Source organism: Oreochromis niloticus, linkage group LG10, assembly GCF_001858045.2.
Source record: "Oreochromis niloticus isolate F11D_XX linkage group LG10, O_niloticus_UMD_NMBU, whole genome shotgun sequence".
Taxonomy (NCBI): Eukaryota; Metazoa; Chordata; class Actinopteri; order Cichliformes; family Cichlidae; genus Oreochromis; species Oreochromis niloticus.
Genome location: NC_031975.2, coordinates 29,682,639 through 29,700,728, shown reverse-complemented (window position 1 = coordinate 29,700,728; position 18,090 = coordinate 29,682,639). Strand labels below are relative to the sequence as shown.

The window sequence follows — 18,090 nt, the reverse complement described above, 5'->3', positions numbered from 1 at the left end:
AGCCACCGTGACCCCTGCAGTGTTCGAAAAGAGGAATCAAATAACTTGTATGGTCCAACAACTGATTCCAAGCGCCCAGTATCCTTTGCAGCCCATAGCCTCTTTACTGAAAGAAAAATATGATAAGTTAGCTCAGGCATGCATGAGATTTTTAGTGGAAAAGCTGGGTAAAGGCCAACGGGCCACAACAGGAAAAAAGTCAACACAATAAACATGCATTTTCACGCAGAGAAATAGGAAAGGTACAGCGAGTGGCAGGGCCGGCCCGTGGCATAGGCCGTATAGGCAAATGCTAAGGGCGCCATCCATCAGGGGGCGCCACGCCAGTGCCACAAATGTTGAAAAAAAAAAAAAAGTTGGTACTATTATTTCTAAATACAAAAAATAATCCCACGTTAATTAAAATGCAAAGTAAAGCTTATTTAATAGAAATATTATTTGTTACAACATTACGCCCCCCCGCACGGTGCGCCCCCTCCCTTCCCGTATCATGGTTCCTTTTGGACGTCACCACATCAAAAAATCAACACAAGATGTCAAAACGGCCAAAACTGTCAGGTGCCCAGGGAAGAAAAAAGAGAAAAGAAGAGGAGGAGAAACGAGAAAAAGACAGAGGTAGGTAACGTTAGCCTACATGAAATTATTTGTCTGAATGTGATAGTAACCTAAATTTTTAGCATTAAGCTAATGTTACATGATTCGCTAATTGCTAATCAATAAATAGCTAGTTAACTGTTTTAACCTCAGTTAATATTGTGGAGGGGGCTAAATTGTTATGGAAAATAATAATGTAACGTTAGGTAATTACAGTACTCCCACCTTTCCCACCATTCCTCATTTGTATTCATCTTTTAAGCAGGTGTTTTTTGTTTACATTGTTATTGCCTTCTGGTTAGCTAACGTTTACGCTGCAGGTAATAGTCACTTTTCCACCCCTGTATATATTATAGTTGTAAGCCTAGTTGTTAAAGTGCACATCATTAATGTTAATTAAGCAATATCACATGAGAGGGAATGCTGTTTTTTAATATGAGCACTGCTGTGATTCGGTCAAAGATAATCATAACATAACATTCTCATATGATATTATACTGTTACTTTGCATTCTGCTATTCAGCATTTCACTGTAATGATGACAATAAATTGAATCTAATCTAATTTGCATATCAGTTAACATCATACATATGTCTCTTTGGTTTTTCATTTATATTATATCATTTCATTTTATTCCTGGAATCATATGTTTTTATTATTAGACTTTAATACTCAGTGGTGTCACATACTCCTCTCTTCAGATGCACTGTTGAAGTTTCTAAATCCCACCCCTGGGCCATCTACCACATCTACCGCTGCTGCCTCCACTTCAGCAGCACAACCCACCAGTGATGCAGCATCAGCAGCACAACCCAGCCATGATGCAGCAGCATCAAGCGGTCTTCCTGTTGCCTCCACCTCAGCAGCACAACCCACCAGTTTTGCAGCAGCATCAAGCGGTGTTCCTGTTGCCTCCACCTCAGCAGCACAACCCAGCAGTGATGCAGCAGCATCAAGCGGTCCTCCTGCTGCACCAATAGACCCTGCTGACTGGCCTTCTGCTTTAACTGAAAAGGTACGAACAGAGTTAGTTCACAGAGGTCCATTTGTAATTGATAGTGACTTCACATTCCCAAAACAGAAAGACGGACGAAGGTGTCAGCATGATTATTTTAACAGACTCTTAATCAATGGGGAAAAGGTGAGAAGAACCTGGCTTATGTATTCGAAAAAAGAGCTTGCACTGCTTCTGCTGCAAAATGTTTTCCAAGAGAGATTACAAACTGAGTAGGGAAGGTCTGAAGGACTGGAAAAATGCAAGCCACTTGCTCAAGGTCCATGATGATAGCCAGGAGCATAATGCTCACATGGCAACATGGAAGGACTTGGAGGTCCGTTTTGCGAAAGGACTCACAATAGATAAACAAGAGATGGCACTTGCTGAGGCTGAGAGAAAAAGGTGGCGTGAAGTTCTACATCGTTTGGTGGCAATAATTCAGTCCTTAGCTAAAAGAAACATGGCTTTCAGGGGGTCCACAGACACATTAAATAAACCAGACAATGGCAATTCTCTGAAAGAAGTGGAGCTTATGGCCAAATTTGATCCAGTGATGAAGCAGCATGTCAGTAGAGTAGAAAGTGGAGCTGGCAGTCACATACATTATCTGGGAAAAACAATCCAAAATGAACTGATTGACACCATCAGTTCAAGAATAATAAAACGCATTGTGGAAGATATCAAAACATCAAAGTATTTCTCCATCATTTTAGATTGCACACCTGATCTGAGTCATAAGGAACAGCTCTCTGTCATAGTCAGGATAGTGTCACAAGAAGACATACCACAAGTTAAAGAGCATTTCCTGGGCTTTCTTGTTGCAGAGGAATCAACAGGAGATCATTTGTCCACTCTCATCCTAAAACGGATAGAGGAGCTTAACATTCCTTTTGAAGACTGCAGAGGACAGTCCTATGACAATGGGGCCAACATGAAGGGAAAAAATAAAGGTGTTCAGGCAAGGTTGCTTCAGCTAAACTCAAGAGCTTTTTTGGTCCCATGTGGTGCCCACACTTTAAATCTGGTAGTAGCTGATGCTGCAAAAAGCTCACCAGATGCCCTTGGCTACTTTGGGCATTTAGCAAAATTATTCAAGCTCTTCTCAGCCTCCACCCATAGGTGGGGTGTTCTCCTGAAACATGTGAAAACCACCTTGAAATCATGGGCTGAGACCAGATGGGAAAGCAGGATAAAAAGCATTGAGGCAGTCAGATATCAGGCTCGGCAAGTCAGAGAGGCTCTTCTGGAGGTGAGGGAAAGAGCTACAGACCCTGTGGTCAGAGTTGAAGCCCAGTCTTTGGCTGAGGAGATTGGATCCTATCGTTTTTGCATTTGTACAGCCATCTGGTATGACATTCTCAGCAAGATCCAGTATGTGAGTAAACTCATGCAGTCGCCCTCCATGCAGCTAGATGTGGCTGTCGACTTGCTGAAGAAAACCAAAGATTCCCTCACCAGCTACAGAAACACTGGATTTTCTGATGCACAGACAACGGCAAAGGAGATGTGTGAAGAAATGAATGTGGAGGCTGAACTCAAACAAAAGCGATTGAGAACCACCAAAAGGCACTTCGGTTATGAGTCTCCAGATGAGCCCATACAAGATGCACTTAAAAAAATGGAAACCACATTTTTTAATGTGGTAGTGGATACAGCCATCTCTTCACTTGATGAGAGATTTCAGAACCTTGGAGAGGTGAATGACAAGTTTGGAGTACTCCTCAATTTCCACAACTTACAAAAAGAAGAGCTGCTACAGCAGTGCCAAACACTGAGTACTACTCTGACCCATGACAGCCAGCCGGACATTAATGGCACAGAACTTGCAATGGAAATAGAACTGGGCGATATGACCCAAAATTCATATCTCGATATTTTTTAGCTGGATGGCGATATAAGATATATATCTCGATATTTTTTTTAAAGCCATAAAGTAAGAACAAAAAGAGAGTTCTTAGTCAAAGCTGTGTCCCAGATGTCACACAGGCACTTTTATTAACATACAGCATAGATGTACATGAAAAAAACTACTCAAAAATAAATTATGAGCATTTATTAAATAATGATGCTCTATAAATAAAAGAAAACTATGTTGTTTTGTGCATAACAAAGAGCTCACAATTGTGCAGTCAAAATGTAAACTAACAGACGCTGAGCATAATAACATAGACAGATTTCACAGCTGCTCTGTTCCCAACTTCTACTGCGTGACTGACAGCCTGGAGTTTGAAATCCGCTTCGTAACCATGTCTCTGAACAGGAGCCATTTATGGTCCTTATACACACACAATACGGTAATATTACGTTGAAGCACAGTACGTATCACTCCACGAGGCTCCTCGGTAGCCGTAATGCTCCGACAATCCATCAAGCGGTGCAGCTCCGTAGCTTACCAAAGTCAAACTAAAACATTTATTGACAGATTGCTGAGCGCTGTGTATCACATAAAATCGGTTCGCGGTCATCAAGCACAAACAGAATTCATACAAAAGGCGCGCAGTCAACTTTTGAGAAAATGAAAGGATTTCAGGCCGTGCATGGCGTTAGCGTGGCTAGCTCGTTAGCATGGTTAGCTCGTTAACACCGTCCAGCCCCACGCACGGGGCGATGCGCAGTAACTCATTAACGGAGATTTGCCGTGTCCATCTTGTCGCTGCCTGCAGGTGAAGCGATGGGGGAGGAGGGGGAGTTGTGTTCAGTGAAGGAGAGGCGAGGTCGAGTAACGTTGCGTAAAGACAAAAGTGGACAAAAGAGAGGCAAACTTGCGGCTCCGCAACTATAATTATAACGTAACATAGACTATATCGATATTGTCACATCTTGTATCTCGTATAAAAATATATCGATATTTTTAAAAAACTCGATATATCGCCCAGCTCTAAATGGAAATGCAGAATTTCCCACCATTGCCATCAAAGAACATGACAAACATGGAACTCTTGACCTTCCTGCATGAGAAGAAGCTGGCAGAAATTTACCCCAACATGTGGGTTGCTCTGAGAATCTTTGCCACTCTTCCTGTTACAGTGGCTGCTGCTGAAAGAAGCTTCTCTAAGCTCAAACTCATTAAAACCTACCTGAGATCTACTATGATGCAAGAACGTCTCAGTGGACTTTCCATCATAAGCATAAATCATGTGGTCTCAAATCAGTTGTCATATGATGATGTTGTAGATGACTTTGCTGCAAGAAAGACTAGGAGAGTAAGGCTGTAGCAGGTGATGTGAGGTTGATGAGGGGGTGGTGTACAGTAATTTGTAAGTCATTCTAGTTAATGCAGTATTAAAAAGCACAACTAGAGAACTCTGTAGGATCCCCTTTTTTGTAATATAGTTGTTAAAGTCATACTGGTTTATTTAATATCTTGTTTTGTGCAGGGCCTTATTTATATTGTATTTTTAATTTATTTTATCCAACTTGTTGACACGTTTTATTGTGTTTATGTATGTAAAATTTATTGTATTTCATATATTCATTTTTTATTTTTGTATTCATTTATTTATTCATATATTTTTTTATCTTGTTAATTATTCTGATTGTGAATTTGCTTTCTTTAAGTAAAAAAAAAAGGTCAAAGACAAAGCTATTCGGTTTCTTGTGAGTACATACACTACACTGCCGATGTAGGGGGGCGCCACCTAAAATCTTGCCTGGGGCTCCAGATTGGTTAGGGCCGGGCCTGGCGGGTGGGCAAAAGAGAAAATTACTGACAGGCAGATCCATTTCCAGACTTCCACAAGCTCAGTGCATGTTGCATGTTTCTTTACATCCAATATGAGTTGAAGACTGCAAAATGCAAACAAAGTCATGCAATGGTCAATCATGTTGCAACGCCAAACTGGCAACAAATGACCAACGGGTCAAAAAGAGTTGTTCACTATGCCACCTTCACTTTCTAAGCTTTGTTTCCGGGAGGGAAGTTCTTGTTCACGCGTTTCTGGTCCTGGAACAGAAATAAACTCCTTGTGGGAGCAACAACTTTTGTCAGCCGTTTTGGGTGCATAATGAATAATAGAGGGTCTGGTATCCTCTGGACTTTGCTGGCACTGAGGGTCAGCAGGAGGATGGCAGGGGGGCATCTTCAGGTCTGTGCTGCTGTTCACTGTCTGACTGTGAGTTGGGTATTTTTCATTGTCACTGATATTTACATGGTGGCTTCTTCTGTACGGCTTGATATGGTCAATGCTGTAGTGATTTTTTAAAGTTGCTCCTTCCGTGTTTTTTAATCTCACACATTTGCCAGTGATGTCTTGAATGGTGTAGGGTCCTGAAAAATCTGGATCAAACCTTTCTCCCTTCCTTCCACGTTTCCTCATGTTCAAGAGAAGAACTTCATCTCCAACGCTGTACACAAGGTTTCTGTACTTCTTCTGGACTCGTCTGGCATAGGCTTCCTTTTGTAAGTCTTGGGACTTTGCCATATTTTCCTCGACAGTTTTTTTAACTTGCTCTTGTGCGTCTCTTGTAGAAGATACAAAGTCACCGTAACTCGACTCCTCAGGGAGAATGATGGAGGACAACTAAAATTTTCACATTTTAAATTACAATTAAAATCATAAAGACAAATAATGCATGTGAAACATGAACTGAAAATTCTAGCTATAATAACTCATGTTTAAAAGTAAATATACTATTATAAAGCTTTGAGCACAGAAAGCCACAAAGATAGACTCATATCATTTTTTGTATAGTCACTTTTTCCTCTTGATACACTTCCATAGGTGAACACATTATACTTAAAGGTCTCCTCAACATTTATTACTTTACATAAAGAAACAAACATAAAGAAGTAACTAGTCACTTACTTTATCTTTTAAATGTATCTTGCATATAGAAGTTAAGCAGAGAAGATTAAAGCTGCAGCCAATATCAATATGCACAATTTCCAATTAAGATGACATTTAATTTATGCATTATTATAGTTGTTCCATAAATAGAATTCCTTAATAACACTTACTGGGACTTCAACAGGAACTTCAGAAGGATACGAAGCCTCTCTCCCATACATTAAACGGAATGGTGTGTATTTGGTTGTGGTGTGGACCTTGGACCTCAAAGAAAACAGTGTAGCATCCAGATACACATCCCAGTCATTCTGTTGACTGTTGACTAATTTTCTCAGGGCTCTACATGTGGACATAAAAAAACCACAATAGTGACAGTGTCTTAAAAGCAAATGAAATGTTACATACAAATAAAACATACCTTTTTATGTTGTCATTTGTCTTTTCGTCGAGGCCATTTGTCTGAGGGTGATACGCTGCTGTGACACTTCTATCTATTTTCATTAAGCTGCAAAGTCTTGAGTTGAGCTTCAAAGAAAAAAGAAAATTGTTTTTTAAAAACAATCACACAAAACCTTTGGCCTGGCAGCTACTTGGCACACTGTGGCCAAGTATTTACCTAAAGAGGTATGGAAAAGTAAACTTAACACTTACCTCGTTAACAAATTCCCTTCCTTGGTCGGATAAAATTCGTTTTGGACAGCCATGTCTATATATGATTGAGCACAACTGATGAGCTACCTCAGCAGCACTTTTGCTTTTTAATGGAAAAGCCTCAACCCATTTTGAAAAATAGTCTGTTGCAGTCATAATGTACTGGAAGCCACTAGACGTTTTTGGAAGAGGTCCAGTTAGATCTATTCCGATTAGCTCCCAGACATGTGACACCTGTCAGTGATAAAAGAATCACATTAATATATAATGTACATGATAACATTACTATTTTCTACTAAAATGCTACTGATATTTACCTTTATACACTGCAGTGGTTGCACAGCAGCCAATGGTTTTCCCATTTTTTGACACTGGTCACAAGCCAGGACCTTAAACATATTGAATGATCTTTATATTATCCAACAATCGCAATTAATTAAACAACAAAATTGCTAATGTTCTATAAAAATACTTGATCAAGTGGCGATACAGTGTTAATTACTGTACATCAATCTGGTACGGGTCTTCAGGATAACTATGCATTCTATTGGTGCACTATTAACATACTATATATAAATGACAACTTTAAAAATACATACCCAATTAACAATGTCAACCGACATTCCATACCAGTAAAATCTGGAACACATTGCAGTTCGAGTCTTGAGTACACCAGTGTGTCCACCGATGGGACTTGAATGAAACTCTTGAAATAGTCCCATGGCTTCTTCTTTTGTTTTTATCACTCTCCTGTTTCCAAACAAGAGCACTCCGCCTATATTTAAAAAATGTAAAATAATTATAACATGTATTTAACCAATAATTACATTTAGTTATTTACATTACAATACTGACCCTTCAGCCTGAATTTTGCGGCGTATCTCCTAAGGGTTTGCCTCTGGGACTTATCGTATTCAGATGGGTAGGACCCAACAGACAGAAACATGAGCAGTTCCTCGTATTTGTTCTCCATAACTAAGGAGAAAATCGGACAATTTCAACATGGCTTCGGAATCCATACAGTAAATAAAACGACTACACAACGTTATCACGCAATTAACAAGTATGTGGTGCAAAAGTACTTTCTTCGACATACCAACGGAGCGTTTATCCAACATAACAATGGCGAGTGGTGTCCAGTAACTGCAGGAGGACTAAAATAAATTTTAAAAGCACCAACTAAACACTTGGAATATGACTTCGATTGAGCAGCTTAAGGTAAACAATTATCATCTGTAATAAAGAAGTAAAACTTTTAATACAAACCTTTTTTCGAAGCAACGAGATCGGCACAAGATCGGGGTAGGATGAAATAATAGGCGTGTACTATTTAAACCGGAAATATGGCCGTTTTGAATTGTGCGCATGCGCAGTAACAACAAGTAGGACAGCTTGATAGGTAGGACGTTTTGTCAGAACACCGGTCGCCGCATATAATGCAGAGCGTGCTTGGTGCGTGGGAATCGCCTGTCGCTATAAATCCATATTTCAAGTAGGTATTTTGGTATTGTCTGTTAAATGCAGCTTTCTTTTTTTTAGTGGTTGTCATACACTCTTCTTCTGTCTCCTCACTGGGCCTTTTTCCCTTTGCAAAGAAACCCTCCAAAGACATCTGTTTTTTACTCATTTTGCTAGCTTGTAGGTTTAATATTAGCTACTAATGTATCTTGACATGCGTCAAGAGTCAGTCATAGACGGAAGTAAATGAGAGAATTCAGTCTTTTTCAAAATAAAACACTGTTCAGAGTCGGATAATAAATAAAATGAAATAATGTAAGTTATTTATTTTTTCTGTGCGGTACGAGCCTCAACTCTCGCGGCCCGGTACCAAACGACTCACGGCCCGGTACAGGTCCGGGGCCAGTCGGTTGGGGACCCCTGAGTTAGATGACAGAGTCCAGCTGCAGCTAGAATCAGCTCTGTGAACAACAGCACAGCGTCAGTGTTTCACACTCAGTGAAAGGAGGAAACAGCAGAAGAACACCATGTGTGCTACGTTTCCCAGGACACACTACAAACTGCACAAATACAGCACGTGGAAGGACCTGGAGCTGCATTTAAAGAGAAAAGACAGCGTGATGTCCTGTATGGACAGGTGGAAGGAACCAAGTCCTCAGCTGAAACACTCGTGTTTGTCCACAGACAGGAAACACAGCAGGAAACAAAGAAGCTCATGGATAACACACTTCCTGTCAGTTACAATGAGGCTGGAGCCAAACACAGAAAGGTGTTTTTGTCCAGATGAGCCCAGAGAAGAAACACGAGTGTTCACAGACATCAGAAGCTCAGAGAGGTGAAACATGAGGTTGGAGTCCTCGTCAGCATCCAGAAGAGCTGCTGTGAAACCCTGAGTACTCATGACAGACTCTGATGGCACAAACACATCATGATTCAAACAGAAAGACAAACATGGAGCTCCTGATCCGCCTGCATGAGAACAAGCTGACATGAGCGCTGTGTCTGAGAGTGTCTCCCTGTCACAGTGACAAGAACACAGCTGCTGCTCACAGTCATTAAACTGACCTGAGGTCAGCTGCTAGGACGTCTCTGTGCTCCTTACATATGAACCATGTGACCTCACATCAGTGCTGTGGATGACTGTAGTCATAGAAGAGTAGAGCTGTAGCAGGTGGTGTGAGGAGGAGGAGGAGGTGGTGTATTCTAGTTAACGCAGTACTGAAACACTCCAGCAGAGGGCGCTGTTAAGTCCTTATTGTAACACAGTTACTGTGTGCAGTTATATGTCTGTGAAGGTTCTCAGTCATCCAGGTCATCGTAGTCAAAGGAGTTTGCAAAGAAAAGCGTCTGGACTTCTTTGCGTTGCTTGAAGACGTTTCACCTCTCATCCGAGAAGCTTCTTCAGTTCTAAGGTCAAATGGCCGAGAGTCCCAGATTTAAACCCAGTGGGAGTATCCCCCCAAGGAGGGACAAAGGACCCCCTGGTGATCCTCTAATCACATGCGCCAAGGTGTGAAAGCGGGTGTGGGACCTAATCAGCCAGGGTTTCGGGTGAGCTCATTGTGAAACCTGGCCCCACCCTATCATGTGATTTCCTGAGGTCAGATGGCCCAGGATGTGAGTGGGCGTTAAGGCGTCTGGGGAGGGAACTCAAAACTGGATTATAGATGGCAGACAGTTGGTGTCGTAAACCACCGCCTCTGTTCAAAGATGGTCGCTCACAGTGGACATAGATGGCCTCTTTCACCCCTCTTTCAAACCATCTGTCCTCTCTGTCCAATATGTGAACATTGGCATCCTCGAAAGAGTGACCTTTGTCCTTAAGATGCAGGTGGACTGCTGAGTCTTGTCCCGTGGAGGTGGCTCTTCTATGTTGTGCCATGCGCTTGTGAAGTGGCTGTTTGGTCTCTCCAATGTAGAGGTCTGGGCATTCCTCGCTGCACTGTACAGCATACACCACGTTGTTCAGTCTGTGTTTTGGAGTTTTGTCTTTCGGGTGAACCAGTTTGTGTCTGAGTGTGTTGCTGGGTCTGAAGTACACTGGGATGTCTTGCTTGGAGAAAACTCTCCTGAGTTTCTCTGATACACCGGCTACATAGGGGATGACAACGTTGTTGCGTCTGTCCTTCTTATCCTCCCTCGCTGGTGTCTGATCTTCTTTTCTGTGCCTCTTTGCTGACTTTATGAACGCCCAATTAGGATAACCGCACGTTTTCAGTGCTTCCTTTACATGTGTGTGTTCCTTCTTTTTCCCTTCAGGCTTAGAGGGAACATGTTCTGCCCGGTGGTGTAGGGTCCTAATTACTCCAAGTTTGTGTTCCAGAGGGTGATGGGAGTCAAAGAGGAGGTACTGGTCCGTGTGTGTGGGCTTCCGGTAAACTTCAATGTTGAGGTTGCCATTCTCTTCAATGTGCACAGCGCAGTCCAGGAAAGGCAAACAGTTATCCTTTGTGTCTTCCCTGTTGAACTTGATGTTTTTATCCACAGCGTTAATGTGCGCAGTGAAGGATTCCACTTCTTGTGTCTTGATTTTGACCCAGGTGTCGTCTACATATCTGTACCAGTGGCTGGGTACTCTCCCTTTAAAAGAGCCAAGAGCCTTTCTTTCCACTTCCTCCATGTAAAGGTTGGCTACAATAGGTGACACGGGGGAGCCCATGGCACAGCCATGTTTTTGTCTGTAGAAGCCTTCGTTGTATTTGAAGTATGTTGTGGTAAGGCAGAGGTCTAACAGTGTGCAGATCTGATCGGGTGTGAAGTTGGTCCTGTCTTCCAAGGAGCTGTCTTCTTGTAGTCGTTTTCTGACAGTCTCCACTGCTTCCGTGGTGGGTATGCAAGTGAAGAGAGAGACTACATCAAAGGACACCATGGTTTCATCTGGATCCAGGGTAAGTTTCTGGACCTTGTCGGTGAAGTCGGTGGAGTTCTTGATGTGGTGTGGGGTGTTCCCCACGAGAGGTGCAAGGATGGTAGCAAGGTGTTTCGCAATGTTATAAGTGGCTGAGTTTATGCTACTGACTATGGGTCTGAGTGGGACCCCTTCCTTGTGGATCTTAGGAAGTCCATAAATGCAGGGTATGGCATCCCCTGGATAAAGGCGGCAAAGAGGCACAGGAAAGACGATCAGACACCAGCGAGGGAGGATAAGAAAGACAGACGCAACAACGTTGTCATCCCCTATGTAGCCGGTGTATCAGAGAAACTCAGGAGAGTTTTCTCCAAGCACGACATCCCAGTGTACTTCAGACCCAGCAACACACTCAGACACAAACTGGTTCACCCGAAAGACAAAACTCCAAAACACAGACTGAACAACGTGGTGTATGCTGTACAGTGCAGTGAGGAATGCCCAGACCTCTACATTGGAGAGACCAAACAGCCACTTCACAAGCGCATGGCACAACATAGAAGAGCCACCTCCACGGGACAAGACTCAGCAGTCCATCTGCATCTTAAGGACAAAGGCCACTCTTTCGAGGATGCCAATGTTCACATATTGGACAGAGAGGACAGATGGTTTGAAAGAGGAGTGAAAGAGGCCATCTATGTCCACTGTGAGCGACCATCTTTGAACAGAGGCGGTGGTTTACGACACCAACTGTCTGCCATCTATAATCCAGTTTTGAGTTCCCTCCCCAGACGCCTTAACGCCCACTCACATCCTGGGCCATCTGACCTCAGGAAATCACATGATAGGGTGGGGCCAGGTTTCACAATGAGCTCACCCGAAACCCTGGCTGATTAGGTCCCACACCCGCTTTCACACCTTGGCGCATGTGATTAGAGGATCACCAGGGGGTCCTTTGTCCCTCTTTGGGGGGATACTCCCACTGGGTTTAAATCTGGGACTCTCGGCCATTTGACCTTAGAAGTGAAGAAGCTTCTCGGATGAGAGGTGAAACGTCTTCAAGCAACTCAAAGAAGTCCAGACGCTTTTCTTTGCAAACTCCTTTGACTGTGTGCAGTTATACTTCATACATAATCTGCACTGATTTCCATCAGACATGCTGTCAGTAAATGATTGTTTCTATTGATTCTACTTCCTGTTGACTAGTTTGATGACAGTGAAACAATCACAGCTGATTGTGTGATGATGTAAACTGTCACTGTTACATTCAGTGTGTGTGACATCATGTTAGTGCAGCTGATAACAGCCTGGTTATGATGCTGTTAGAAACACATGAACGTGTCCATAGATCAGTGTGTGTTTAACATGAGAGCTTCAGCCCTGCTGATGTGTTCAATAAAGACATGCAGGAAAACTGATGAGACTCTGAAATAACTCTTTATATTTATAATGTAACTCTGCATCAAAAGAACAACAAAGGATCCCAGACAGGTTTATGTCAACAAAGACGATTCTGATGTTTCTGTGTTTCTAACAGTTTGACATTATTAGTAAACAGACTGCAGTGAACAGGATTTATAAAGAGCTTATATATAAAGATATGACAGCTGTTTGTTGATCACTCTGTGTTTGGACCTGATCAGTCCAGCTGTTTACTTGAAATATGTTCATTTACCTGTGACGTTATATTTATGTTCTTGTCTCTGTTGAAAAACACATTTTAATGTCCCTCAGATTTTTCTCCCAGATGAATAAATATAAAAATGACACAAACTGACTGCAGCTACTTTTTGTCCTTTCTGTCAGAAACCTTCATGTGACTCATGAGAGACACGTTTCAGCTGTTTGTGACAGATCAGAGGCCAACAAGTCATTTATAACACTTTCCATCATTGTTTAGCACAAACACATGTTGACACAGCAGCGGGGCCGCAGTGAGAGTGAGAGCCAGGAGATAAAAACTCCTGTTTGACCACAGCCTCAGTTTATTCCTGCAAACACTTCCTGTTGTTGACTGGGTGGAGTCAGGAAGCCAGCGAGGCCCTGCAGGACTGAGACTGCAGACTGGGACGTGCTCTGTGATGGAGATCAACAGCATCACTGACTGTTTCTGTGAGGACACCATCATCCCAGCAGGGCTGTTTCCCAACAACAAGCCTGGACCATCAGAGACCTGAAGCTGCTGCTGAATGAAAGAAGAGGATCTTCAGGTCTGGAACAAGGACGAGCTGAGAGTGTTAATAACGTTACTAATGTTCAGCTACACTTTACTAGGTCACATCTGTGACACACGTCACTTAAATAAAGAAGGAAATATTGGCTCTGTTTTATCTGCTGGGCCCAAAAGTGACTCCCCGTATTTAAACTGCTATGAATAACTTGTTGGTCTATAATATGTGAAACATGTGTCAAATGTCTCCATCATGAAAGATATCAGGTCATCTTGAGCCACAAAAACATTCCTATCATGAGGTAGAAGCTGGAATCAGTTTGTTGCAGAGGGACGTTTATATATCCCATATTTATCCAGTTAAAGTCACATTGAAATTCAAAAATGTCTTTTCAAGAGTCGTCTGTCCAAGAGGAGCAGAAACAAATATAACAACAGTTATTTAAGCTGTTTTAAAGGCCACAAAGGAGCAGATTGGTTATAATGCAGCTGCTTCAGAGGAATAAAGATGAAACACTGTTTTTATTTCATGTGTAACACCTTTCAATCATGTGTTGACTAAAGTCTATTGACCAGTATAAGTAAAGACATCACACACACACACATGGAAACACTGAAACCTGTTTTTGGTGCAGCAGCGGTCCCAGCTGCTCGCCTTTATCTAGACTGGGTCGGCTGCTTATCTCAATATAATCAATGTTTAAAGTTCTCAGTGTTTCTGTGTTGCTTCGTATAGGATCTCCCAGCATCATCACTGTGCTGTCCAATCATTGTGTGCTAGGTTACCCTTATAGTGCGATGTGTGTTTGCACAAAGAGAAGCATGTGTGTCAAATATAAAGAAGCACAGAACAGAAAAAGCTGCCAGTTTCTTCTATTTAGAGTCAAGTTAGTGTTTTGTGTCTTTGTTTGAGGCCTAATGTCAAGCAGAGGTGTGTGTAACTGGACTGCTCTGTTATATGTGTGAAATGTGTGCTTCAGCATCATCTTCGTCACTGCTGATTCCTTTGTGTCATCATGTGTTGAGAAGAGAGAACAGTTATAACGGAGGAGCAACAGGAAGCCCTGAAATCTGCATCCAACAAGGAAGTGTTGGCTCACCAGTGATCCCAGCAGAGCCACTGGTTTGGCTCCAGTTGTTCTAGATTCAATGATGTTGTTGCTACAGATACATGTTAGCATCTTTATTGTAGTAAAGTCTTGTAATGTGAAGCTAGAAACAAGGCAGGAAACAGCTCCATGATCTGATCTTAATGATGTTGTTTTTATTTCTGTCTTTCAGAACTGGATTGAAACTATCAAAGGTCTAAAAACAGCCTCAACCCTCCCAAAGACAAACTTTACACACGTCATCTTTCAGCTACAATCTTTGTTGCAGGGATCTTCTGCCAAACAAGGCTGAGAGAAGATTTCTTACAGCTGTCATGTTGATGCTGTTTCAATCTTTGGGCAAACACACTCATATATTAGGGCTGATATCAGGGCTGCACAAGTTCTTTGTGATCATGAATAATAGAAGTGTGCCTGTTGAAGATCATGTTTCTACATGATTATATGTCCTGTTATTGTTCTGTATTATATTCAGCTTTCAGCATCCTTTCCCAGCCCCTGTTACACCATCCATACAAAGCCAATCTGACTGTGAGCCAATGTGTTTGATAGTTTGTGTTGGATCAATAGATTTGACAGACTTGGTTCTCATCCAGAGGGAAACAGTCCAAATTCAGATCTAATGAAATGATGGAGGCTGTTTCCTACCACGGTGCTAATGTGTGACTAACAAGGCTCATGGTCTCCAGCAGACAAGCGCCTGGAATGAGGTGAGCTGAGTGTTGCTTTGGTGGGTCTGTGCCCACGTCATGCATCAGGATTCATATTGGCAATAGTTCATATCTCTGTTCTTTAGCCTTCATCACAAAGCTGTGAAGGAAAAACAAACATCTAACAGGATTTGATGGATGCAAAGTCCACTCAGCTCTTTGTCATTTACAAACTTGTCCAACCAACAAGAGCACAGATGAAAAACACAGTGACACTTAAAGGATTTTGCCATATATGAGCATAGATTACTTTCATATAGATTTTCAATGCAGGCTTTTGGTGAGCCGCTGGGTTGTGTCTAATAATCATCTCAGCATTTTACAATAGAATAGCTCTTTATTAGCTCTTCATTTATTGTTATTGGACATGAAACAAGGAAGCTGTGTTTCTCATTGGATGTTAGTTTCATGTTCATCAGGATCATTTTCTAAAGAGCTGATATTTAGACCATTTACTGCACTGGCTGCACATTCTGTCTACATTTCTCTGTATGTGCTGTGTTTGTCTTTCATATTTCTCCATATTGACACAAACAGTGAACAGCAGTAGATCTACTCTTCATCTGTTTTAGGCCCAGTGAAAGATCTGAAGCAGAAATGGTGTCATTAGGAGAAGAAGAACGGCGAGGAGGCAGCAGCTCTTAAAGATGAAACACAGCAACTTAGCCCTGAGCTCAGAGAGCTTCACATGAAAAAGCTCCTCAAGCAGATCATGTCAGAGGTTTGTCATCAACAGGAGGAACTGTTCATATCATAGAATGAAGGATGCTGTCAGCTGGACGAAGAAGGTTATTTAATGGCAAACGTTCACATTGAAGTCAAATTGTTGTGGTGTTGAACAGATTCATGGACTGATTGTCTCCAGAATGTTAGAAGAGCTTCAATGAATCATTAGAAACAACTTACAGCTGCACAGTTGTGTCAAACACATCTTTGTGTCATTGTGGGATTGTTGTGTTTCTACATGTGACACACGTCTAAAACATGCACACAATTTGAAGACAAACAGGGATCATTTGTTCCCACAGCCAGATGCTGAGAGCCATTTCCTTGTAGTCCTGTGTCTATATATATGTACCATTAGATGTTATTGGAATGATTGTCAGCTTTGATAGTTTCATGTATGTTTAGCTGGACGGCTGTTTGATCCTCCACATGTTTAAAGGTGTCCAGTCCTGAGACACTGGGGGTGGAAACAGCTGTGATGTCATTGGACTGTCACAAAGACAGAAGTGCATGAAGTGAGCAGCCAAGGAGCCGCTGATGTTTTGGATTCAACAGCATTTGAAAGGTTGACACAGACACATTTGCACATAGAAAGCTGAATTTGTCATATGCCACAGTGAACTCACTGTTCAGTGTTTTTCAGGAAGCTTCTTAACTGCCTCTGCTGCCAAACAAGCAGCTGATGTCCTTGAGAAGAAGCTGAAGAAGTCTTCAACAACAAATACAGGAAGTGGACTTTCAAATACTAGATTCACTTTAGACTCACACAAGAAATGACTCAACTAGCTGTGTTTGATTGACTCCTTTGACTATATGAAAGCTCAGTGTGTGTCTGTACACAGACTGTTGTGTTGGACTATTATTCAGTTGTTTTCAAATGTCTGCATCTCAGTGTAGATGAGGCTGGGGGTCATGGGAGGCCACCATAGCAGTCTCTTCAACATCATGACATCATCATAAATGCTGCTGGACTGTCTGATGGGCTGACGGTGAAAAAGCCGTCGGGAAGGAAACAGAAGACATTTCAGAGGCTGCAGCAGATTTCTTTGATTTGGGGCCTTTTTCAGCTTTATTGGACAGAGCAGTGAAGATAAGTGACAGCAAAGCAGAGGGAGAGAGAAAGGGGGCGTGGTCAGAATCAAAGCCAGGCCAGCTGCTCTCCACCTCGTGGCACATGGTCACCTGCTCATCCTAGTGAGCTCCACCAGCAGCCCTTTCACACAGTTTACACTGTCAAACACTGTGTGTGGACCTCAGCTAACAATAGGCTACATTTAAGTCTGGACTACATGCTTTTATATTGAGGCAGATTTTTACCTGTTTTTATTCCATCAGCAGCTCAACATCATGAGCAGCTTTGACATAAAGACATCAAACTCAAGCTGACTTTAAACTGGATCTACTTTTAATACAGGGGCTCAAAAACAACTCACATCTTTATTATATATCAGGACAGAAAGTCATTTCATCTCAAATGGAAACAGCTTTATTTGGAATAATCAGCACTATCAACTGGTTTGGGATCTGCACCAGTTTCATGTCTTTCCAGCTTCTCCAACAAAGTTCCTGTAAAATCAGCATCTTTATTGGTTTGATAGTGATTGATTATTCAGTCCCAATCTGCTGTCATCTAAAGAACAAAATGATGTTTCTACGAGTCAAAAAGCTCCAGATGTTGTTCACAAAGAAAACAAAGATTAGGAAGTTAAACACAAAGTGTTTGGAGCCAAAATGTTCCCAAGCTGCTCTTTTTGAAATGACAGAGGTACAGTGGTGTCTAACAGCACACTGTGGAAGGCAAACATGTTCTTGTTGGATGAAACTTCATGAATCCTTTGTAGATTTGAGCTTTTGGAGCCTTTCTTTTCTCTTCAGGTGTACAGAGGCTGAGGAGGCAGGTGAAGCAGGTGGAGCTGTTGTAATGCTGGCAGAGGGTGTGTCTTAGTAACTCTGTGAGGTAGAACTGGATCCAACATTGTGGATGTGTTGATGTTGGAGCCATTAAGATTCTCTGCACACTGTAGGATTTCCCTGTGATTC

General features: G+C 42.1%; 1 protein-coding gene across 3 annotated transcripts; it reads left to right on the top strand.

Moving 5' to 3' along the window:
- Nucleotides 1-334: 334 nt before the first annotated feature.
- On the top strand, nt 335-4,966 carry LOC109203926 (uncharacterized). Of its 3 annotated transcripts, XM_019364103.2 has the most exons (4): nt 335-615; nt 1,296-1,609; nt 3,000-3,419; nt 4,474-4,966. In XM_019364103.2, exons 1-4 carry the CDS (start codon nt 336-338, stop codon nt 4,804-4,806), a joined length of 1,347 nt encoding a protein of 448 aa, XP_019219648.2. In that variant the 5' UTR covers nt 335; the 3' UTR covers nt 4,807-4,966. The 3 variants fall into 3 exon arrangements, 2 of the variants coding, with proteins under 2 accessions (XP_019219648.2, XP_025766736.1); XR_003221960.1 differs by lacking the exons at nt 3,000-3,419; nt 4,474-4,966 and adding an exon at nt 2,305-2,844; XM_025910951.1 differs by lacking the exon at nt 335-615 and having other exon boundaries at nt 1,195-1,609.
- The last annotated feature ends 13,124 nt before the right edge of the window (nt 4,967-18,090 follow it).

Bases quoted from the DNA above. Each gene is read 5' to 3' on its own strand.
- LOC109203926 (XM_019364103.2), top strand. From the start codon at position 336: ATGTTGAAAAAAAAAAAAAAGTTGGTACTATTATTTCTAAATACAAAA. The intron at 1,610-2,999 runs GTACGAACAGAG...CCCTCCATGCAG, and splicing joins CTTCTGCTTTAACTGAAAAG to CTAGATGTGGCTGTCGACTT. The intron at 3,420-4,473 runs ATGGAAATAGAA...GCCCAGCTCTAA, and splicing joins TTAATGGCACAGAACTTGCA to ATGGAAATGCAGAATTTCCC.